At 44.3% G+C, this 24,090-nt stretch overlaps 3 protein-coding genes across 4 annotated transcripts in view; 1 reads left to right on the top strand and 2 right to left on the bottom strand.

Annotated features, from left to right (window-relative positions):
• The window catches only part of LOC142813460 (uncharacterized), a 16,769-nt gene extending 13,027 nt beyond the window's left edge, over positions 1-3,742 (top strand). For both annotated transcript variants that reach the window (XM_075891681.1, XM_075891680.1), the window contains one exon: positions 3,509-3,742. In XM_075891681.1, coding sequence (XP_075747796.1) covers positions 3,509-3,700 — 192 coding nt within the window. In that variant the 3' untranslated portion in view covers positions 3,701-3,742. The remainder of the gene's footprint in view (positions 1-3,508) is intronic.
• A 1,164-nt stretch (positions 3,743-4,906) lies between these two features.
• On the bottom strand, positions 4,907-6,591 carry LOC119159482 (4-hydroxy-2-oxoglutarate aldolase, mitochondrial). The gene has a single exon (XM_037412255.2). The coding sequence runs from the start codon at positions 6,026-6,028 to the stop codon at positions 5,033-5,035; it is 996 nt and encodes a 331-aa protein (XP_037268152.2). The 5' UTR covers positions 6,029-6,591; the 3' UTR covers positions 4,907-5,032.
• Positions 6,592-10,366: 3,775 nt separating this feature from the next.
• The window catches only part of ssp6 (PDZ domain-containing short spindle 6), a 36,278-nt gene continuing 22,554 nt past the window's right edge, over positions 10,367-24,090 (bottom strand). The window contains exons 5-6 of the mRNA XM_037412254.2: positions 19,206-19,495; positions 10,367-14,050 (exon numbers count right to left, since the gene is read on the bottom strand). Of these exons, the coding sequence (XP_037268151.2) occupies positions 13,660-14,050; positions 19,206-19,495 (681 nt within the window). The 3' untranslated portion in view covers positions 10,367-13,659. The remainder of the gene's footprint in view (positions 14,051-19,205; positions 19,496-24,090) is intronic.

The raw sequence follows: 24,090 nt of genomic DNA, 5'->3' as shown, positions 1-24,090 counted from the left end.
TGAAAAGTGAGTTCAAGTCCTTATAAATAAAATTTGGGTGAGGCTGAATCCTAGTGAGCACAAAGTGCAAAATATATTCGAGTTAGTCTGAGTGACCGAAGTGACTACGAAGTGACATACGTAAGGAAAATTTTTCGCGGACCTATGAGCCCACTGGGTCGCAAGAAAACCAATGTCTGTATTTGCAGAGGCATGACTCGTATCTCAGAATTACAGACTGCAGATATTTGTAACCAATTTTGTTATAGCTTAGTTATTTGAAGCTGCTGAAACTGATCTGTAATGGTTATCGGCGCTTCACTTCCAAAGAAGCAGTATTTTCAGTTGAAATTTCGATGACCAGTTCATCTGAAAAAAAAGAAAAAGACTGTCTTCATAAAACCTTCCGCATGTACTCGCAGTACTATGCATCCTCTTGTCTCCGTTACTTTCTGGCATTAATACATTATGTAGCTTCACCATAACGGTCTAATATGTTATCTTAAATCTTTACCGCTGTATTATAGGTCAGTGAAAAGTGCTTACACGATGAGAATCACGAGGAGACCTTCGTCCACTCACATGTATTGAGGATCGATTTGAAGACGACCTACCATGTGAATAGTATCTGAGTGTGTGGAAGCTAATTATGCGCAATTCGCGAATAGCTTCCGCGATGACGATGTCTACATAGTAAGGCTGATCACTAAATGACAACCTAGCTCGGTTGTTAGGTAGGCCAGCCGGTATCATAACCTGCAGTGCTTACAAAATGTGTTTTCGTAGTACGTGCCATTGTCGGCTGCCCAAAAGCGTCATTTTTACGTGCCCTAAATGTCACTGAAGCTTTGCATTCAATGAAGGGGGTCTGCTAACCGGTATCCGTTCAGATGAACCTTGTCCATTGGGCCTTGTCACAGCATTAAATCTGGTGACGTCACACGATGAATGGAGAGTCAATGGCGTGAAGCAAATATAATTTGATGCTTATAATTGGACTTTATAGCCCCAAAAGCACGATATTATCGTGAGACGCCGTAGTCGAGGGCTCCGAAAATTTCGACCACCCGGGGTCCTTTAACGTGTGCCTAAATGTATACTCACACCAGCCTTGAGCGTATTCACCTCCATCGAAAATGCGGCCGTCGCGGCTGGTACTCGATTTCACGAACTCCGTGTCTGCAGTCGAGCACCAGTCTATAGATATACCTAGCATGCTTGTGTGAGCGTCAGTCTGCATGGACTCAATCGGTGCTCTAAAGTATTTGGAACCCTTATGCGTCACACACATCTATACTGCATTTCTCACCACATCTTTACGTTCCATAGATCAAATTTAACTAAATATGCATTTATAGCAGTGAACCTTCAACAAAGGCGCAATTAACAATAAATGCGTAATTCACTGCCTTTGTCAAGTGTTCATGGGTTTCTTGTAGAGCAGACACTCGAAGGCTATGGGTTCAGGCTATAGATTATTAGCATTATGTAAGTGATCATGTTCACTTCCTTCTTGTTTTGTAGATAACTTACACTATACATATCGCACTCTATATCTACGTAACCTGCGCGCAAAGACTGCGTACTATTCAAGAATGAGATTTGGACGTTTCATTATTAAGGGTTACACCCGCAAACTTATCCTCAACAACGCCCACCTAGCACTATGCACATTGTGTTGAACTTATACGTGATTAGAGAGTGTTTAAAACGAAGAACTGATGGGTAGTGCATAACTCTGAAGAGCAGCGCAAAGAATCACACGTTCAACAGCAGATCAATACGGAACCCAGCGCTAAACTTATATATATATATATGTCCCGTCTTGCTCTGTTGTTCGCGTGAGTCTTTGAGCTACTGCTCCGAGTTCAGAGAGTGTTGTGACGCAGCGAAGTTTAGCGATCGTAAGAATAGTGAGTGTAGCATAGTTGAGTAATGTTCGTGTTCATGTTTGATGGTTGGCTCCAGAAGTTCTTGTGACAGCGTGTGCTATATTGCACTTTACATTTTTAAATATTCAAAAGATTACGCCTTTCTTAACGCATACGTGACGTGTTTTTTTTTCTAAAAGAGCCAAGTGCGTTTTTGAAAAAAAAAAACGCACTTCTTTGCTACTGACAGTGTGGTCGGCCATAGTCCAACAATTTGATCTCCTAAATACCTCAAATCTAAATTGGGGCTAAATTCTATGTACATAAATATAGTCGGTATTCGAGAACAAGATTTGTATTTGGTTGTTATAAGGAAACATTTCCGTACGGCTTGAATTACTGAGTGAAAGAAGTGTGCGTTTCTCAGAAAAAAAAACGCACTTTTCTGCTACTGACAATATGTTCGGGGTCTGCTCCAACAACTTCTTGTGAGTGTGTTCTGGTCTCCTAAATACTTCAAATCTAAACAATTAAAGACGGTATGCGGGAATAAGATTTGTATGTGGTTGTTATACGTGGGAGCATTTTTCTTGGGCTTGAACTGCTTAGTAATAGAAGTATAAAACAATGCTAATGTATAATATAGCAATATTTTGCAAACAAATTAACATCGTCTTTGTGCTTCCGTCAGTGCCATCCTTCATCGCAAGAGCATAATTGTGATGGCTAGACTTAAGGAACGAGTGGTCCTTCCTAGCAAAAGGCGCACTATTATGGAGCGTATTCTTGTTCTATTGTTTGCCTTGAAAAGTGATCCAGCTTTTCTTGATTTGGTTTCGTTTTTTGCCGTGTCGTTCCGGAGCAATTCTTTTTCAAACAAGAAATTACTGCCCAAATTCTCTATTTCATATGTCTCTTATTTAAAATATACCGCTTTAGAGCGAAAGGAGGACTTGATACTGTAGCGCTAAACTCAGAAGAAAAACTAATATGCAAATAGTGGGGCGCAGTACAGAACAGGGATTAGAGCAGAGAACGACGACACAGGCGCACTTATTTTCTCTGGCCCCTGTTCTGTACTGCGCCCCACTGTCTCCATTTAAACCAGCCGTTACCAGCTAGCCCAAACGGCTGTTTTGTTCTAGAAAGGCGGCCCTTTCAGCTGACGCTGTCGCTATGCAGCGTGTTCCGAGCAGGCCTGGAGTTTTCATTCGTCGAACACAAATAGAGCTCACTTAATTTTGAGCTTGATCGAGTGTCTTTCGCTGATGCAGCGAGCACTGTTTAATCACAAGCACATAGAAAGAAACCTCACAAAAAATAGGCACCCTGCTGAGCCCTACATCGACGCGTGTATATAACTATAAATGACAACACAATGTGTACATGGTATGCAGAAGCAGCAGACGTTATCGCGCTTTCCTTCTCTTATGCAAACGAGGTGGCAACGATAGACGATCAATATATGAACTAGTGCATTCTAAATGTCAAACGTTGCACTTTAATGTACGGTTTTTATGCACTACTCTGTACGTATACAATGAATGCAAAGCTGATGCATTCGGATTTTCACAGCGTGCTCGACGTAACATATCACAGTTCCTCTGCACACATGGTCCTCACCATTGCCTTCGCGCTCTTGATTTCGCCATTCACAGCTGCAGCTGGCGTTTTCCGACATGAGAGCTCACGGAAGCACAGGAACCGGCGTTGCCATGTTCGACATCGACGCAGACGAGGCGAGCAAGTGTGGCACCGCACACCGGTTCCGGAGACTGAGACATCTGAAGGATGTCATGTCAAAGCTCAAGAAGAACAACGTTGAGAAAATTAAACGAGCTGTCTCCTAAATGCCAACATGGCTTTTCATAAAATTCGAGTAGGGTACGGGATTTTATGCTGTACTATTCTGTTATATATAGCCTACTGAGGAAACGGAGCGAAGGTGTCAATACATCCATATAGTATGCCACACAAAAGTCTCAAACTGCTTCGGCTGGCGGGCTGAAGTCACGAAATTTAGTTTCACAAAAGCAGTTTGGCTTTGAAAACAGGAAAAAAAAAGTCGGTTGTGCCACAAGGGGGAAGCAATAAATGCGATAGCAATAGCTTGGAATGTAACGCAGAGAACGGCTAGCAGATCGAAACGTTCAGTGCGCTGCTCATGCACAAATGAGGCACGAAAACAAAACTGACAGGACGAGAGCCAACTAACAGAGTTTACACCTCGACGCTTAACGCGCTATTTATAAACACAAACGATCGACACACGAAACGTAATCACAGGTACAGATATGAGTGCGAACTAACGAGTGTTTCAGTTGTTACTTCGCTGTGTTTCGAAGAAACACAGCGAAGTAAAAAAACACGCTCTTTTCGAAAAAAAAGGGCTTGCCCAGCGAGCGAAGTTGACCTTAGGAGCCCAGGCAACTAACGCAATCATTCCGGTGAAAGGCCAAGGCACACAATTTTACCAACCGAAAGATAAGCGCGAGCGCACATGCACCCAACCTCCTCTTTCCCCCCTATGCGTGGGGCAAATTACGTGAGGGAGATAAGCACGAGTCGGAGCATCGCGACGAGCAGGGTGCCGATGCAGGCGGCTTTTTTAAGAAAGTCCTCCGACGCAAAAAAAAAAAAAAAAAAATGTCTGTCGTACATTTGTCTGTTTATCCACCCTCAACGGTACCTTAAACAAAAAAAAAACACACCAGACGATACCCCAAACGGCCGACCCCATCCGCAGCGCCCAACAATATGCTCAAGATTCAGCGTTCATACTTGTGCGATTGTCAATTAAAAAGCAATTATTGCGCAATTTGAGGCAACATAACACGTGAATATTCTGTATGTGTGCCTTTTTACTAGAGAAGGTATACATAAGTAAGGACCGTAGAGTTTATGACGCTGCGCTGACCATGCAATGTTTGCACGAAACGGCAAGTGTTTACAACGCTTTGCTAAGAATGAAGGTCCTTGATCAAGAGGCTTTAGATAAGACCACACGGTGGTGGCACCTACCCGTCGCCTTGCGTTCTACATCTTATCACCTCCACTGCCAATAGTAGAAATTTTATTCATTGACATACACCCCGCACAGCATCTATCTAATACAACGAGGCAACAGCGATCTACGTGAGAATGCACACGAGTTGGTTCCGCACTCCACCACGCGCTTTCATCTAAGGATTCAGAAATCCTTCTTCTGTAAAAATCTTCCTAAGTTCGATAAGTTCACTTTCAGTGAGCGGCAACAGGGGTGACCTTAAAGGACCCCCGTACAGCCCGAACCATTCCATAGATGCCTTCACCCCCGCAATGCCGAAACGCTTGGTCACACCGGCGTTGGGCGCTATCAGCCGCCGCTGCAATTTGAGCGCCTCCTTCACGTCCCCGCTTTCGTGGAGCTCCTGCAGGCGGCAAACTTCGGCGCCGAGCGTGTTGGCAAGAGCGCACACGCCGCCAACAGCGCCGACTTGTAGCGATGGCAGTAGGAAACCGGCGGAGCCGGCCAACACCTGAAAGCCGGACTGTCTGGTTTTGTGCACTACGTAGCCGATCTTGGCGATCTCTCCGCCACTTTCCTTCATGCCGATCACGTTCGGGTGCGCCGACATACGTATCGCCACGTCGGCCGGCAGGTCAACGCCCGTGTTACCGGGCATGTTGTACAGAATCACAGGCACCGGGCTCTCGTCGGCCACTCGGGTGAAGTGCTTCTCTAGGGCATCGGCTGTCATGCGTCCTTTGTAGTAGCAGGGCGTAACGACCAGCACTGCGGACGCGCCGGCATTCGCGGACTGCGTTGCGAGTTCGATCGTAGCCTGCGTAGACTCCTGGCCCGTGCCAACGATGAGAAGCTTATCGTCGGGCAGCGTGGACTTCACTCGACGCACGATCTCGAGCCTCTCGTCTGTTGACAGTAGCACGCATTCGCCGGTAGAGCCATGCACTACTAGACCACGGAACGGTAGCGAGCACCAGCGCTTCAAGTTTTGCTCCAGCTTCTCGTATGACACGCGACCCGAGCCGGCGTCGAAGGGAGTCGTAATTGGCGGATAAATGCCGGAGATGTCGAGACGTTTTCCTTGAGACGCTCGCCGCAGCGTGTTAATGCGGAACCCGCCAAGCATCTGGATAGAACACGAATACACAGAGCGCGAAAACTTCGCGAGCATGATGCTATTGGGCAACACAACGTAAGATTTTTTTTTCTGCGTGCAGCTAGCTGGCTTGCCAAGTTGTGGATGGTGGCGTGACGACAACCGCAGTGCTGCACTTCTCAGGCGCCACGCTGACTTCGAAGACTGGGGCAACGCCTACTGGAGATAGCGACACAACGCCTACTGGAGAAAGCGACCGAAAGAAGGCGCGAGAGTAGGTTCACGGCTCGGCTCGGCTCCCCTCGTGTAATTTGGCACCGCGTCGCGCGTGGGAAATGCGGGCAGATAATCTTATCTTTCGGCGCACTTGGAACTTGTGGTTTCCCGCCTTCGAAGGACTTGCGCTTTCCCCGCATTCATTAACTGCCTCCATAAAAGTTCAAACGACCTAGGCTGTGTACTGCGGCTGTGTAATCGCTTTCGGTTCCTTGCAACCGTTCGGCAAGACAAAACACGTGTTGCAGTAATGTGCATGCACTCGATATGCTTCGAAACCAACAGACCCGCGCGATATTGCATGAAAGACATCCTTGGTCAGAAATAATACTCCCGCTAGATGGAACTTATCTGGCTAATTATTCGTGAAATTTTTCATGCGTCCGTCATTGCGCGGCCGCCGTGGAAGAGAGGAGGGCGGTACGGATGCAGCGTTCCAAGGATCTAAAGTATGGGTGAACTGCAGTTCATACCTTTTGCACCGGGTTATCACAAGGCTGCATCAACTATTTAATATAGCAACCAAAACTTCATTCAACTTCCGTGGCCTGGTAATGCTAAGACGCCCAGCAACCGCGCTTGCAGGATCGAGGCCACGCACCTACACCATGAATGCACACGAAGGGGGACTTCCTAACCTCTGACCTAGCTGTCATGAATGCGAGGGTTATGCCTGGTCGAACCGTTAAACGCTCTGCGAGACCCATATAACTATGGCTAGCCACCATGCCACAACTTTCAGAGGCCATCATGGCATGGTGTTGCCACTGGCTGCTGCCGCTTACCGGCTAGGATTATTTTCCTCAGCATTCGACTTCCCATGCAGGTAGCATGCCTTAGTGCATAAACCCGAGGCACAGGTACAGGAGCTTGAGTGGTGTTTCATCGTATTGGGTCGCCAGATCGGGCGCGCGGCATTCGCAGAACTCGGCAAATTTTTTCTCATCCACTCGGCCCGGCGATAGCACGGCTGTGTCATATAGGTAACTAAACGGCGCACGCGACACCACAGGCGGAGTTTCAACTAACCGGCTTCCTCGTATTGGGTGCGTCTAGAAAACTGCATATGTCAACGCATGGCAAAGAAGTGAAATCTCAGTCGTGTTGCCAAAACTGCAGCGCTGGACGAGATCGTCGCCGACGGCTGCCGCTAGGCGCCGTAATTGCGACAGGCTGTTGTGATGTCTTTTTCGATCGCATATATAGTTTCATCGACTGTTCTCTTAAGAATCGCGCAAAAAAGCATGAGCACTCGCCTGTTGCGTTCCAGGATCACCCATTTTGGAACCACGGCCCATCAAGTGTCGCGCTGCATGTTGATGCGTTTTTGATTCCCAGCCACGGCGGTTGAACTTAGTTGGGGGGCGAACAGACATTCGCGAGCTTAAGTTTAAAAGCTCATTAAAAAAAAATTCAACAGATCCCACGTACCTGGGAATCGACGTTATGCGAAGCATGCGGAGGGAAGGTGACCATGTCACAATTTTTTTATTGAGCGACACGTCATGAAATGACGCTAAATATGTGTACAAATGTTGCACGCAGAGACATATGTTGGAGAATTACAGATGTTTGTATAACAAGTTGTTTGTACTTGTGCAACGATGTCAACTGGAACTTGCGTATTAGCAACACCAGAAGCTCATATGAAGCGCTGATGTTCGCTAAAATGCTGGCCCTGGACGCCGCTACGTAAATAAACTTCAGGGCATGGCAACTAACTACAATCGACGTTAACCAGACATGACGACTGTATAAAAGGAGTATATATGTAATGTTTATAAAATTGGGTAGCAGCACTGCAACCACTATTAACGTTTCACGAAGATTAGCATCTATTTGAAAAGAAGCTCCGAGACCTGGCCGCGGAACTGGCGTAGCTCTGCGGTAAAATGCTTCATTGCCACGCAGAATACATCGGTTCGATTCCAGCTGGAACCCTGACATTTATTCTTTGCATTCGTCGGGTCGACGCTACCAACGTCCGGTATTGCTTAACGCTCACGCGTTACGTCCGGTATTGCTTAACGCTCACGCGTTAAAATTGCCCGTGTGTGTTCTCGTCGTTCCTGGGTTGATACTGAGTGTCTATCACCTGTGGCACATACCCGCCTGTCGGTATGTGCCGCTGTCTGGCGCGAAGTGTTTCACGATGTACGCGACGGGATTGTGGCATTATTCATGTCTTGACCAGCGCGTCATATTCATCAAACCATCTTACCTCCCATGCTAATTTTGGTTCACGCCAAGGGGGTACGTGACCACGAGAGTACCCAAACGTAAGCCGCTAGATAGATAGATATTACGCTCAAGGTCACCGAAGTTCGCTAAGAAATGCTTCGCAGTTAAAATCCTAAAGGTGACCGAAATTATCGGGGGCTCTTCAGTATATTGTCCCTTAGTAAATTGGCGCAAAAATCTGAGCACTTCAGTTGCAGCCAAGAGGCCAGCAGGCTTTAATCGCACGATGCAGTTGTCCCGATGGGCACGCGGATATCCCATTGTCTTTTCTGTCGCAGGTTCTAAGGTTCCCACGTTGACGACGCTTCCGACGGTGTACTGTCCGAGCTAATGAGGTGCACGCGATTTCTCTTGTGCCATTTACTCATTACTCAATCGCATGGATTCAATGATGTTGCACGAACATTATTGACCGTGACTCACTGGCCGCATGCACAAGCACTTTCGGGGCACATACATATGACAACGACGACGACGAAGCACTGCCTGCGCGTAGTCGCCAGGCAAGTTTTCGTTTGAGAACTTGTTAGCCTAATCGCCGAGATGCGGAATGCATATCTTACCGCTAAAAAACACACACACAGAAGAAGGCGAGGATGTCCGTGTCACGCCCTCTTTTGTGTGCGTGTTTTTCAGCTCCAAACATTAAATTACATTTATGCTCTCTTACCTGCGCCAGCACGCGGCAACCGTTTGTCAGCATAGGCAACTCTTCGCGGCATAGTAGAATTAGCGCACTTTTGTAGAATCACGTTGAACTGCGGTTGACAGACGTTCAGGCAAGTGCACATATATTACATTTAGATCCGACAGTGTACCAAAGCAGCAAATAGGGATTGACAAAGACAGGCACTTGTGTTTGCTCCACCCATTTTTCTTTAGTCTATATGCATCATGAAGAGAACAGCGGCATTTTTTCACGCTAGCTTGCACATGGTTGCACTACGAAACGATCCGCGGGCAAACAACACTAAACAAACTGCTATGTGTCCATGCCAAATAGTTCCTTGAGCACAAGTTTCACTGTAGCCGAGCACAAGAATCAGTATTGCTCCTCAACGTGAAGCTCACTGCTCTGCCTGCAAATGTAACTAAAAATTGTGAACAGCAGTTCCAGCAAGCCTTCATGAATATTCTTTAACCGTGCACCCGAGTTTAAAAAATAAATTCATTCATATCAGTGGCCTTACTCACAGGTGTACTTAAAGTAAATTTTTCCTTGTAAACCCTCTTCTGGCTCCTGCTTTTACAAATAACTCCAATACTGAAAATCTACACTTAGTATCACTGGAATGGTCAATAAATGTGACAGCAACACACTAGAATACTATTCAAAATAAGACTAGCAATTTCAGAAGCGATGTGCTCCCACTATGTGCCCCCAAAATGTGGGATCCTATGGAAAAGCACGATTCCAGCAACATTCCTTCTTCAGAGACTTCCCATCACTTCATTTATCATTGTCACATATAGTGAATAAACTCTGTAGTTTCAACACAGTCCAATGTTTGCATAACAGATCGATTGATTCGATTGATTGATATGTGGGGTTTAACGGCCTAAAACCACCAAATGATTACGAGAGACTTCGTAGTGGAGGACTTTGGAAATTTCGATCACCTGGGGTTCTTTAACGTGCACCCAAATCTGAGCACACGGGCCTACAACATTTCTGCCTCCATCCGAAATGCAGCCACCACAGCCGGAATTTGATCCCGCAACCTGCGGGTCAGCAGCCGAGTACCTTATCCACTAGACCATTGTAGCGGGGCAATGTTTCCACAACAGTCCACACATCTTGCCATATTCCGCAAGAATGTTGAACTTAATATCACAGTTTTTGTTCAACAGAGCTTATCTACGTGTGGTGCAAATGAAAAGAAAAGCAACAGTACATTCTTTCAGTATTGTTTATTAATATATATTAACAAAGCTAAAAAAATGTGCTTAGCATCAGTACACATTGCAGAGTACCATACACATTATCTGTGACCACAATTCCACCACAAGTGGCAACACATTCAGACTTCACATAAATTCAGCTGCAATAAGCAGCCATGGCCTGCTGCTTAAATTCTGAATGCCAGTAGTAAGCATCCTACTTGCATTACATGAGCCATTTCTTTGATTTCCTCTTTCATTTGCCTTGAGTGAGGTATATCTTCAACCATCTCCGACCAGCTTTGACGTTCCATCTTCGGAACGGGTATTGACGAAGAAAACACAGACCCACAGCTGTACTGGGTAATAGTTCTCACCCACTACTTAAGTTGAGAGTTTATGTGGTCTAGTACGTAGCCGAGAATTTCGCATTCAGCATAGGTGTGCACAATGTCAAAAAAGTTTTTTGAGCTGCAGATGGGCAATACGAGGCTATTCAGCTTTTGCAACGAAATCCACACCAGTTAAATTTGTGGACACAAAGTTACATGAAGTAACATAAAAATAACTGCCGAGACTGCTTTTAGTGCAACTGGGAGAACATTATTCGCAATGCAAAACTAGATACCTTCCGCACATACAAATGTAAAAAAAAAATGTAGAAAGGGGGAAAAAAAGAAACAAAAACAAGCACACTTTAGCAGTAGTATAAAAGCCATGAAAGTTAGGCACTAAATAATACGCATGAAAATACAAATAATGAAGCAACATTGTGAATTGAAATCACTGCAACCTGCACTGGGCAATGAAACTTCCAAGAAAATCACACCAGCTTGTCACAACACAGCACAAACAAGGTCATGCAGAGAAATTGTGGCCAATCAGATGTGACAAGATGACACACAATATAAGCTCCTTTAAAAAATCCTAATATAAATATGAACTCATATGTAAATAGATATGTATACATCTTATATCACAGGGGAGAAAATGATAAAAACCTAAGCGCACACTCTAATCTCTCAAACAACCATTCACCGCTGAAGCAGGACCGAACAGCGGCCCTTTGATGACACCACAGTGACGTGAAACTCTCTTTTTGCACCAATTCTGCTGGTGAGCCCGCACTGCCAGAGTTCACCCTGCATCGACCAACGTGCAGGATGAACAGAGTAAAAATAAACAAAAGAAAAAAAGTCAAGTCCCCACATTTTGATTTACATGACGAATGTTGCTGCAACTGACGATTCACGATTGATATATGACGATTGTTGCTAATAGCAGTAGCGGCAGCTGTGGAATGAAATTGAGGCATATGACTGCTAAGCAAATATTCATTTGTGCGCGCATTGAATTTAACCAAAGCAATGCGATGATGTTCGATAATGATTCGCAACAAAATGTTTCTCCCCGAGATTAGCGAGATGATGGCCGAGCTTAAGAAGCAGCAATGAATGCCATGGTAACATGTTGGCCACTGGGCCACCGAAACTTACATTAGTAAGCAAGCACCTCATAAAAAAAAGGTGGGCATTCTTAAAAACAAGCAGTAACGAAAAAAACTAATGCCGCTCTGGCAGCGAACTGCCAACCCCGTTTCCATTGACATACCATTAGTGGTTCATTCCAAAGAAGCTAAGAGAGCAAAAGTGGGGCGCAATCAAAAAGGCGCCATCTACATGAAGGACTATAACCGCTTGCACATGGCAACTATAGTGTTGTACCATCTTATACATCACAATCAACAGACTATGTAAAGCTTGTATACTATAGCGGCATTCAACAAAATCAACAACTTCAGGCAAAGCATAATTGAGGCGGGCGTAAAAAATAAATTGTAACTCGAAGCTGTTGATCCACTGACAATGTGGTGTGAACAAAAATAAGCATTGTGCTGACTAAAACAAATATAAAAACGAGCACCTCTTATGACTGTGGACCAGGATTTTTGATGAAAAGTGCTGGAAAAGAAAAAAAAGGTCGGGAGACAGTTGATAAAGAACAACCAAATTATCATAAAACCTTTCAGCAAATAGCAGAGTTGTGTCGTAGGCCAGAAAGCAGCACTGAAACTTTTTTTTTGGAATAAACAAAACAATTATGCTTTATGAGAAAAATTCAAGAATCATTTACTCCTAAAACCGTAGAAACTTTAACATGCGCCACGGATGTCAGTGAGCAGTACTGTGGAAGAGATCAGCAAATGCACATGCAATGAAGGTAAACAAACATTGAACAGCAATACACATTTGATTTCCATTTGAGATCTTAGTTCCTAGTAGTGTGTGTTTGTATTCTTATAATATACTTTCGCACCTTCCATCACAAAAAAAGGGGGTCTAGAGGAAGCTGCATGGTTAAGTGTGAACAATGTAGTCATGCATCTCCATAAAAAGAGCCCGATTTGAATAAAATGAACTACTAGCATCAGTCCAGCTATAGTAATAGTACATTTCCATACTAATGTGCATTATGTTGGCAACCTTAATTATGTACAGACAGCACATTAAGTGCACTATGCGAAAGAGGCACAAAAATGTGCACTCTGCTTTATAGGTGCAAATTCTTTAAAGTAACTAAGTAGATCGTGGTCGAAATTCGTGCAGCACACTAGCATTTTGTTCATATTTAACAAGTCTGGTATAGACAAAAAAACAAAAAAGTACTAACATATAAATTCTAATAAACAAACACCAAAATGTGTTACCAGACTAGGCTGAACTAGAAAATTGGGGAAACTTCTCACCATTCCCTCTGTATAAAGAACATTTGTCATACTGCCTGCTCACTAAAAATAATTTTTTACTTGAGAGACCAAAACCAAATGCTAAAAACCTCGGTCGCTAGACTTCTCAAAAAGGCATCAGGGTTCAGCCTTACATTACTGACATTGTTGAAGATGCAACTTATTCAAACATCATTGAAAAAACTTTGAGACATGTCTCAATGCATATCGCACATATCAATTTTTTTAAACATCCAAGTAATAGTAGTCCCTCAACTCCTAGTAGTTTAGGGAGGATGAGTAAAGAGATATAAATTTCATCCCCTACACAGCCGGCAACTGATCTGCAATAGTGACTTTTCAATTATGTTATAGTAATTGCTCGTATAATTAGCCATCATATAAGAAAGCCAAAGTACATAACGAATCCATCAGCAAGCACCCTAAAAACTAATATTGAAAAAAAAACTATTAGTTCTGAAACAATTGCTGTAAATGACGGAAAACCACGGGCTTGCCTTAATTGTGTCACTGGACACAAAACTGCATAACGACAGTCCTTGCCAAATTAAAGTATGTACATTCACAGTCTCGTTACTTCGTCACGATCTAAGCCTTCTACCCTGGGCGGCATCGAATTTGCAGTGGACGCAACAGACGTGGGAGGGGGAAGTGGAACAGCAAGCGGTATTCTGTCTTCATGGTCTGAGAGGGGCGAGGGTGAAAGACGCGACTCAATGCTGCCGGCTTCAGAAAAATCCGTGCTCTCCGAGAGGCCCGTGCAGCGCGAGAAATCTGTGCTACAGCGCGACTCGAGCCCATCCCAGGACCCCTTGGGTGTGGGAACAGTGCTGGCCGGAAGGCTGCGTGATGCCTGACGACGGGCAGCTGCCGAAGAGGCCTTGGGGAGCGTTGCAAATTGCTTTTGCTGAGAGACTGGTGATGCATGCGTCGTAGAAGTCGCTGAACTCGCCCTGCACAACCCACAGTCACAGACGCTATAGCATCACCACTGTCCCCACACACGCTTTGGTTGCATTGTAGAGAAAAGCGTGCCATTCACAATGAATGCCCTCATCACAACTGATATTCGGCACATAATACAGTGATGTTCGAGACTTTTTCAGACATCTCTCATTAGCCTACAAAACATTCAATCATGTTCAGAAATTTCCTACCACATGTAGTTACTGAAGAAGACAAGCTCAGCTTCAGAGTTAGCTTACAGTTCAATTCTTTTATAAGAGAGACACACCATGGAGCAATTTTCGTATTTTATACGAGGTGTCTATTATGAGCAGAATACCATATTTATGCATTTTCTTAGGAACCTTTATTTCAGTGCAGGCTCACTGCTGCCTCCTATAAAAGAGCTCGATTGTACATCTATAACACAGTCAAGTGAAGCACGCAAGAGAATGCTCAAGGCTGAAAATTCATTGGGACCTCCTGTATATGGCAACACCAATTATTGATGCAGACAGCAATAACAGCACAAAAAATTAGCAATATGTAATAAAATAATGTCAAATGATCGCTAAGCTAAAAAATACAATGGTCAAATATTCCGATCCAACATAAGGCTTAGAACAAATTGTGAAAAATAAGAACTACAATGCACAATGTTTTTAAAAATCATAAGAATGTTAGAAAATGTTAGTGTTGTCATGAAAAAAATGGCCAGCAATAGAAGCTCATCAAAAATGGCTTGGAGATGTCTTGGAGCAGAAAAAAAGGCCAATTCATTGTAATCTAAGTGAGAAACAAAGATAACAGTTTTTACACGGGTGCCCGATTTTCATAATGAAAAAAAAAAAGATGAAAAAAATGGAAGGCCTAATGGTCACACCCTTAGCGCGAATGAAAAGAAGAAAAGAAACAAAGGTGCAAGTTGCAAGTTGTTCACCTAGAGTTACCTAACGAAATCGGCGACCTCATTTGTACGGTTCGTAAATGTTCCTGTTAAGAGACTGTGACAGCCTCTATTTTGTTACTTGCTGTCAGAAACGAATTTTCCACTTTTGGCCAGTTGCCAAAGCACACCTCTGACTCACTCGAGTAATGGGCAGCCTCGCTGTAGCCCTCTCTTCCAAAAGAGGAGTAACCTTACAAGAAAAGATTTTCTCATAGTAGACAAAACACATCTTTGAGACTGCTGTGACAGGACACTTTTCTGAAGCAAAATGCTGCGAGTGTCAAACTTGAAGAAAGCAATAACAAAGGAGACACTGCACTCATGCAACACAGAGAATGTGAAAAATATACACCATAGTTACCACCAAGAAGTGAACTGCTACCACTGCTCATTGGCACTGACTGTAGGCTGTAAAGGGGGCCAGTTTTGATTTGTACTAGATTTTAACTTGCATATGACTTTAGGACCAGTCTTTCTTGAAAAAAAGATATGAATTATAATTGCATAAGTAGGATACTCTAGAAAAAAAGCACTCACTTGAGTGTCTCACATGTATATACCATTGTAGCTGTGTAACATTTGAAATCACAATTGCTTCATGGTAAGCACATTTTGATATCTCAGTCGCTCCATGTACCCTTTAATTTTCAATTTTCCCTGCTTCTATCTATATAAGCGGTCTGAGCTATTCCTACATGACCTAAATGTATGCAGTTTTACGTGGCAGTCAGCTACACAAATGTTTATTAACGTGAAAATAAAGTTCCATGATTTTACCATTTCCTAATGCCATACATTTAAAAATACTACATTTTCCTAACTAAAAAAATCAAGCGAGCGTTCCGATTTCTACACACTTTTGGCCATTCAACATCATTTTGATGTACAGTGCCGTCCACTGCTAGAGTAAACACGTGTCCGCGTTTCCCGAAGCGCCACTGCCGATAGCGCGGCCATTCATTGAAACACAGCTACGGAGGCGTGGCAGTGCCTGCAGGCGTGGCTTCGCATCGTCTGCTACAATGATTGCGCTATTCGGCACACCGAGCATGCACTGCCGTGAAACAACTTTGCTTACAATGTCACGTATTTTCTGCAGCCCATGCAACTTTAGTTTACCATTTTAAAGACGTGCCAAAAGCCATCTTCATTTTATTGACTAAAATACAACTGTCCCTTCGCATACACGCGCATATGTCATTTTTAGAACTGCTGAAGTTAACGAGTACTTATGGCTTTTTCTCAGATTTTCAAGCTATCCGGCACTGTATATGAAAATAAATTACTTCATTTTCATGGTTCTCTTGCGGCAAGAGGAGAAAGACTGTGAAGTTGTACCCAAAATACTAATAAAGCCTAATCTCATTTGCTGTAAAATGAAAAGAAAAAAATGCAAACAAATGGGTGCACTTTCACGTCCCGATGTATCGTTGCAATCGCAAAGCGACTGCTTCCCTTATATTCATGATATCGCAGTATGCGTAACGGATGCTTGTAGTCTCATTTTTGCAAGGTACCTAGTTGACCATGGAAATTTGTAAGGTGGCCTTACGCTGGTATCACACTTGCACTTGATGCAATAATGTATAGGGTTTACGTCCCCAAGCGTCCTGTAACAATATGATTATGAGAGATGTCGTCGTAGAGTGCCCGGGAATTTTCTTCATCGTGTGTTCTTTGAAAGGCACCTGAACCTAAGTACACGGGCCTGCAGCATGTCACTTTCACCGAAATGCAGCCAACATGGCCATGGGGCATTCGATCCGGCAAATGGCTTTGCTGCATCGACCATCAGAGAACTTAAGCGAATTGCGAGGCAGTCAGTGGCATGCATCGAATACAACAGTGAAACGTTGCCTGTATTCAGGGGCCTCAAAAACAGGAGAGCCGTCCAAAGATAGAGAGTGACGGTGGTCAACAAAGAAAGGCGCCTAGTGTTTGCCCAAGAACATGAGCACTTCACTGACGAGTAGCAAAATGCTGTCTTAGCCGACGAGTGGACATTCACCATAAGGTGGGACCAAAAGCAGCGCGTGTGGAACTCTAACAACTGCTGGTGAGAAGCAGCTCACATGAGCCGAGAAATTTGTATGTAGTACGTTTAGATCAAAATTTCGTATGCCATCATGGTCATGTACACTGCTTAAACGTACAATATCCAATATTTAGTTTATTTAGGATCTATTAATATTAAATATCACTAAATTTTGAAATGCCATGTTTTCACAGCCAGGACAATCATTGTTTTGGGAAGTAAGCATGGAGTACGACATTACAACCACTGCTTTTATGAAATTGCATTTCAAGATTTTATCTTCGCCCAAAACTCAATTCTGCACATTACTCCAACACCTACCATCGTGAAAAATGGTGTTGAAAGCTCGTAGATGAAGGCACACAGAATTTCGTGCTCCAAAAGTTGAAATACAATTCTTAGAATTTCAAAACTTTTACTAAGTGTGTTCATGCATATCAGGATGTCCAAAAAGGTGCGCAATTCCGTATTTTTGTTTGTATAAAAAAGCTAAGCTCCCCAAGAAACATTCTTTTTCCTTTGGACATATGCCTGAATTCACCCAGCTTGTAGCAGCAGCCAGTGGTCGTTTGTTTTTGAGTGCCTATAGGGTGCACTCCCACCAACCGGCTGGAGAACCATAGCTAGGATAGAGAACAAGTTCACCGCTGACATGTGCTGCTCAGTCCAGGACGACGTCATGTTACAATACCCTCTGAACGGGTCCTACCCTGGCGGCAACATTATTTTGCAGTTCATAAACTCCCCCATTCACAAGTCATGAATAGTTGGAGCAATACTGGAGTCTCGGTATGTGTAAATTCTTGAGTGGCGTGCACAATCTTTACACCTCAATATTATTTAGAATGTGTGGGTACAATGGAAATGTTAATGTTACTCCGGCAGCTCTCTCAACTTTCGCGGGATGCACTGTGGACCGCTGTAAAGCCAACCGCAGCTTTTGCGCATCCTGTACAGCTCTCGGCCAGGCAGGATGAGGGCTGTCATTTATGCTACCGGAGACGCCACCCATTACTGAAGCAAAAAAGCACTTAAGATCAAATTTATCACAAAGCTGTGATCCGTGCTAATTTGGCACCGTATAAAAGCAGACCCAAGATTTTGCTCAAATTCATGCTGCTACATCAACAAGCAGTTCGAGTATGTGCGGTGTCAGATAGCCTAATTTTGTTTTAGCATAAAAATTCTTGGCCATTAGTGTTCTTGAACGAATTTTCTATCTATTCTTTTTTATAAAGCTCCAATGTGTCGTTTCATTGTTCACATGAGAAAAAGGTGTCTATAAAACACGGAAATGAACATTTTTTTTCAGTGAGTTGTAAAGATCAATAATTTTAATGCAACTGATTTGCATACGTGTTAAAGTAAACAGTTTTATATATTATCGGATGATATCACTCACGCCATCACATGCCTGCGATCAAGACCGTAAAACAATGGCCAATGACTAACTCTCAATACGCTCCCTCTAAAAATGCACGCAAAATTCTCTTGCTCACCATACTCGTAAGAGCCAACACGCAAATGTCTACGCTAGCGCTGCCTTGTGAAGTATTCTTAAAAAACATGGAGTTTGTTGCCCTTTCCTACTCAAAATACCTATCTATTACCTCCAATTCATAGCAATGAAACTGTATTTTTCTCAAGTATTTCTATTGCGAAGTGCACTTCACTAACGTTCGTAATCTGGTGGTCTACAAGTTGTGACACTAAATCTAAGGGCTGTTCTGGCTGTAGGAAATGCGTCACATTGTAAGCAATGCTTGTTTCACGGCACCGCAAGCTTGATGCGCCCAAGACAGCGAGCATTGTAGCAGATGATGCGAAGCCACGCCTGCAGGCACTGCTGCGCCTGCATTGGTTTGCTTCGATGCGCAGCCACGCTAATGGCAGTGGCACTTCGCAGAGCGCGGCCACGCACTTGCGCATTCACGCTAACAGTGGCCGGCAGTGTACAATACAGAGTTCTACAAACGTATGAATTGTGACACTCCCCACAGGTCCTATATATCAAAATCGAGAAATGCCACTGGCCAAAATCACAGGGGCACCTTCATTATCGTGTCACTTGGTCACAGAAAAATAAAGACGCTCGTGACGACGCCAGCGACCCCTAGATGCCAGTGAGCCTGAGGTGACGACCCCTAAAATCTGGCAAGAAGGAACACCATTTACTTACCCTTCTGTAACAGTAGGTGCCAGCTGATTGAAACTGCGGTCAGAGCGCATAGAAGAGATCTTGAAGCTGTGTCTGTTCCACATAGACGAAGACAGGATGCGTGTGGCTGACGTCAGAGCATCATCTTCACGCTGCCAAGAAGATTGGCTACTCGAGTCTCTGGGCTGCTGCATACCGTTGCAAGCCACAACTGTCGGCACGTGAATGCCTTTCTCACGCCAACTCTCCAATAGCTGCTGCTCTTTTTCGCAGAGGCCTTTCAGCTCTGTGATCTTATCCTGGAGGACTCTCTGGAAAAGTGTGTGCACACAGCAACGACCACAGATAAGATTCACATCAATTTTTACAGGTGCTGTCGCCAAAGGGTCGAAAGAAGTTTAAAATGGGGCTGGCTATCAATGAGTATGTCAATGCAGGTGATGCCATATGGTAACACACCCCTTCCAAGTAATACATAACGTCTATTTCGGCCCCACGACCATAAGCAGACTGAGTATCTCAGCACAACCTAAAGTGAGTAAAAGAAAACTGAAATATAAATAAAAGCAGCTAAACACAACAAGGTGAGTGCTCACCTTATTGTCTTCAACAGCTTGATTCTCCTCCTCTATTAATTCTGAGTTCAGGCAAGACCCGTAAACATCATGCTCTGACAACATGCTAAATCTGCCACCCTTTCAAGTAGAGGTTTACTTAGAACTGCCAGTCTGTGCATTTAGTCCCTGTGACCAACAACACAGGACAAAAGAAATACAGTGGACTTTCATTAAATGAAACCTGAAGGTACCGGGAAAATATTGTTACGTAGGTGTTGGTGCCCGTGTCGACTGGAGGACGCTACTAGTCATAGAAAAGGTTGAAATGGCTCGGGCTCAGAACGATTGTGTCGCACTTGCCTCAGGACATTTGCAAGTGCAACTCCACATGTTTCAATGTGTTCTATTTAATATAAGTTCCATTTACTGAAAGATGAACAGGGGTGCAGAATACAAGCACAAAATGAATCATATCAGAGGCAATTGTTCCATTTAAGCAGCAGTTTCATTTCACGGACTTCCATTAACTGAGTGTCTATTGTACATGCAACTAAATCTCTCCGCATGAATTATTTTTTCGGGCAACCTATCTCAAATCAATGTTTTCGTAGTACTATGGCAATAACCAGAAACATAGGCAATTCACTGCCTTGCCATCACTTTTTGCTATGTAAACAGCATGTCTTTACTCGCAATGCCTGGTGTCATGCTCTAATAGAAAACATCTGGACCAGTTACTTTTGAGAGGGATGAAGGAACACTACAACAGTCAAACCCCGCTACAACAAAAACTGACGGGATGTGGAAAAAAGTTCGTTAAAGCAAAAATTTTCTTGTAGAACAATTAGAGAAATCCAAAAATTATAGCTGATCTGAGCTAGCAAAACAAAAAAAACGTTTATTCTCAAAATTCAAAAAGTGTCCACTGTTCCTATTCTTTTCCAGCGGCATTGATTGATTGATTGATATGTGAGGTTTAACGTCCCAAAACCACCATAAGATTATGAAAGACGGCATAGAGGAGGGCTCTGAAAATTTCGACCGCCTGGGGTTCTTTAATGTGCAGCCAAATCTGAGCACGCGGACCTACAACATTTCCGCCTCTATTCGAAATGCATCCACCGCAGCTGGAATTCGATCACGCAACCGAGTACCTTAGCCACTAGACCACCGCGGCGGGGCTTCTCAGCAGCGTCACGACGTGACTCTCGCCCATGCATCGTGAGGCCTTAGTGAAAAGCACGCTGAAACAAGGCCTACAATCGCTTTCGTGGACGAACCAAACAGCTGCATTAACACGTTGACACCAGCAACTGTCCGCCGTCAAAGTGTATCCGACAATGCCGAGATGAAAGCAGGGTATGGCGGAGCGGTGACTTTTGCCTTATTCTATGTCATTCTTATCATCCACCACTCGCAGCTAACCGATTTTGTTGATAATGTAGACGAACAGCTGCTCTGCTACCACAATGGGCAAGCGTGATCGAAATTACATGCATTGGCATCGAAAAAGGCATTGTTCCGCTAAGCTGCGTAAAAAAACCATGAACTGAGAGACTGAGCTTCAGCTTTGGATAGTCTTCGGCTCAAAAGCAAGTCAGTAGCAAAAGCAGAGCAGTCTTATTGCAATCCCATGGGGGCGCCCATGCTTGCTGAACAGCAACGGTTTCTGGTGGTGCCAACGCATGTTTTAGACTTCGTCGACATATCTTGAAGTTCTGAAAATGCATCAAAATGTTAAAGACTGTGTTTACTGTATAGCAATAAATATCTGAGCCTGGAATTTCATCGTCGAATTTCGTTGAAGCCGGATGGCAGAAGAAAAAGTGTTTGTTGTGACGACAATATTTATGCATTGATTACGATAGAATGCCAACGGCGAATCGTGAATTTTTGGTTGTACCGAAAATTTCGTTGAGGCGTCGTTCGTTGTAGTGGAGTTCGACTGTACACCATTAGAAATCTGGGAAACGATGACTCATTACTGCTTTGTAAATGTTTTATAGTATTTAACAGACTCTCATATGTATGAGGCACATCATGCAGGAGTGTGGGTGGCCACCACATGAGACAAAAAGACATGAAGACGCTTGTGGGCGCATCGGACTGGTCATCTGGTTTTTGTTATTTGCAAAGAATTGCCAGCCCACACACCGCTGCCAGCATTTCAATGAAATACCAATGGTGCTCCGCGGAAAACCTGCGTTTTCAAATTGCCTAGTCACCAAGCGCTGTTAGAGCTTGCTGTCCACTAAAACGAAAAACGCCTGTCACGTCTTTTGCGAAATAAATGTCCATTTTTTGGGGAGCGAGAGATGTATGTAGAGTTTTTCGCTGCAGATAAACGTATGTAGCATTGTTAGTGAGCGATAAACACGTCACGTTTCTTCACACCCAAATTCACTGTCATGCTCATATACGGCGAGTGCCGGTGTTGTTGGCAATCTCGCCCGACAGATGCGCTGTTGCATTGACACCACCATTAAAACAGTGATGCCGTTGGCGACGCGTCATGAAAAAAATGCTGCATCACCGACGGACCGATGCCGACACCTCCTCCTCTAGCCACCATAGCTATACCGTATTTTCACAATAGTCGCAGCAAGTCGTAAAAATGTCAGACTTCAGAAGCGGCATGCACGTCTTCATCTGCACGATGCCAGCAGTAACGGCCAAATCGCGGCATCTTCTCTCTTTGACAGAGTCCGTCAGCACTTTTTCCACTTCGGGAAACACTCTCTCTCGCGGGCCACGGAAAGCCTTCCTCGCAGCGGCGCATGCTAAGAGCGCCATCTTCTGTTTGCGCCAACGACGCACGTTGTTTTCCAGAACGTCGAACTTCCGACCCGCCGCGCAGTTTCCAGTGGCTTCCGCCTCTGCTACGACTTTCCTCTTGAAGGCTGCACGTAGTGGCAACGACGACTCGCCATTGCGCTGGTCGCATAAATAAGAAACAAGCACTGAGAAAGAAAATCTCGCAGCAGGGACTCCAGCACTCCAACAAAAAATGCAAAATGGTGTCCCGGCTTGTTTACAAGCTTTGTGGCTGCGGCTACTACTGGCTTGGAGCGGCTACTGCTGGCTCAGCATGTTCACACGGTCGAAGGCGTCCGCTGCCATGGCCTCTGCTGTATCGCGAGCTATTCAATAACCTTGCAGCGACCGAAACTCAGTGTTTACTATTTGCAACCTGTGTTTGTGTAAAATTTTATGCCTGTTATTCTGGAATCTCTTTGTTATATTTCCAACAGTGTTGTCGGGCTCTTTTGAAAGCTTGAAAATGGTTGAACAGTGGAAACCAAAACTGTCACCAAAATCGGCATATTGGTATACTGAGCTTCGAATATAAGGCGGGGTATGACTTTGAGACTACGCATTTTGGAAAAAAACCTCGCCTTATATTTGAATAAGTACGGTATTTCACTTGTAATATCCAAGCACCAGAATTGAAGTTAGACACATGTGGAGTATGTCATCTGCTCTCAAAAAAAAAAAAAAAAGAATATTCAGTTTAACGCATTTCTTTTTTTTTTTAATCTCCATTAATTGCTACCTGCAATGTTAAAGTTTGTATACCGTATTTTCGCATGTATAACCAGCCCCTGCATATAATCCGCACCCCCACTTTCAGCTCACCGAGAAAGAAAAAAATCCTCGCGTATTGCCCGCACATTTGATATACAGGAAAAACTGTACAAAAGCTACTGCTCAAGCAACATAGCACATATGTAGACAGAAAAAGCTTTATTTAGCAAGCAGAATACGCTGTCTGCAAGGCCAGTCACAATTCACTCACTGTCGCTGCTCTCGCTAGAGCTATCACTTGAGGCGCAGTCCTCACTATTATGCACAAGGTCAACTTCGGTTCCATCCAAGTTGTTTGTGATGCAGCATTTCTTGAAACTTTTTCGCACCATCTCACCTGGAATGGCCTTCCATGCCTCGACAATCCACTTGCAGAATAGGACAATATCAGGCCTTCGGACTCGTCCTCGGACTCGTCCTGTCGGCGTCAAGTCGTAGCAGCCTTCGGCCATCCACTCGGCGTAATAGCGCTTGACATGCACTTTGAAGGGCTTGTTAAGCGACACATCTAGAGGCTGCAACATTGACGTCATTCCACCGGGTATAACAACTAAGTTGGTGCCGTTGCGTGAAAGGCGGTCCTTCACTTCCTCAGTTATGTGGCCGTGGAACGAGTCAAGAACGAGCATGGACCTCTTTGTGAGCATCGCACCGGGCCTCTTCTCCCATACCGTCTTGATCCAGTCTACGAACAAGTCACTGTTCATCCACGCGTTCTCGTGTGCGCGCACCACCACACCGGCAGGCAAATGAACCTTTGGTAG

The sequence above is a fragment of the Rhipicephalus microplus genome, chromosome 1, assembly GCF_043290135.1.
Source record: "Rhipicephalus microplus isolate Deutch F79 chromosome 1, USDA_Rmic, whole genome shotgun sequence".
Lineage (NCBI taxonomy): Eukaryota > Metazoa > Arthropoda > Arachnida > Ixodida > Ixodidae > Rhipicephalus > Rhipicephalus microplus.
Note: the sequence above shows the minus strand (reverse complement) of the source record. Positions and strands in the feature narration are given on the sequence as shown.

Bases quoted from the DNA above. Each gene is read 5' to 3' on its own strand.
- LOC119159482 (XM_037412255.2), bottom strand. From the start codon at position 6,028: ATGCTCGCGAAGTTTTCGCGCTCTGTGTATTCGTGTTCTATCCAGATG.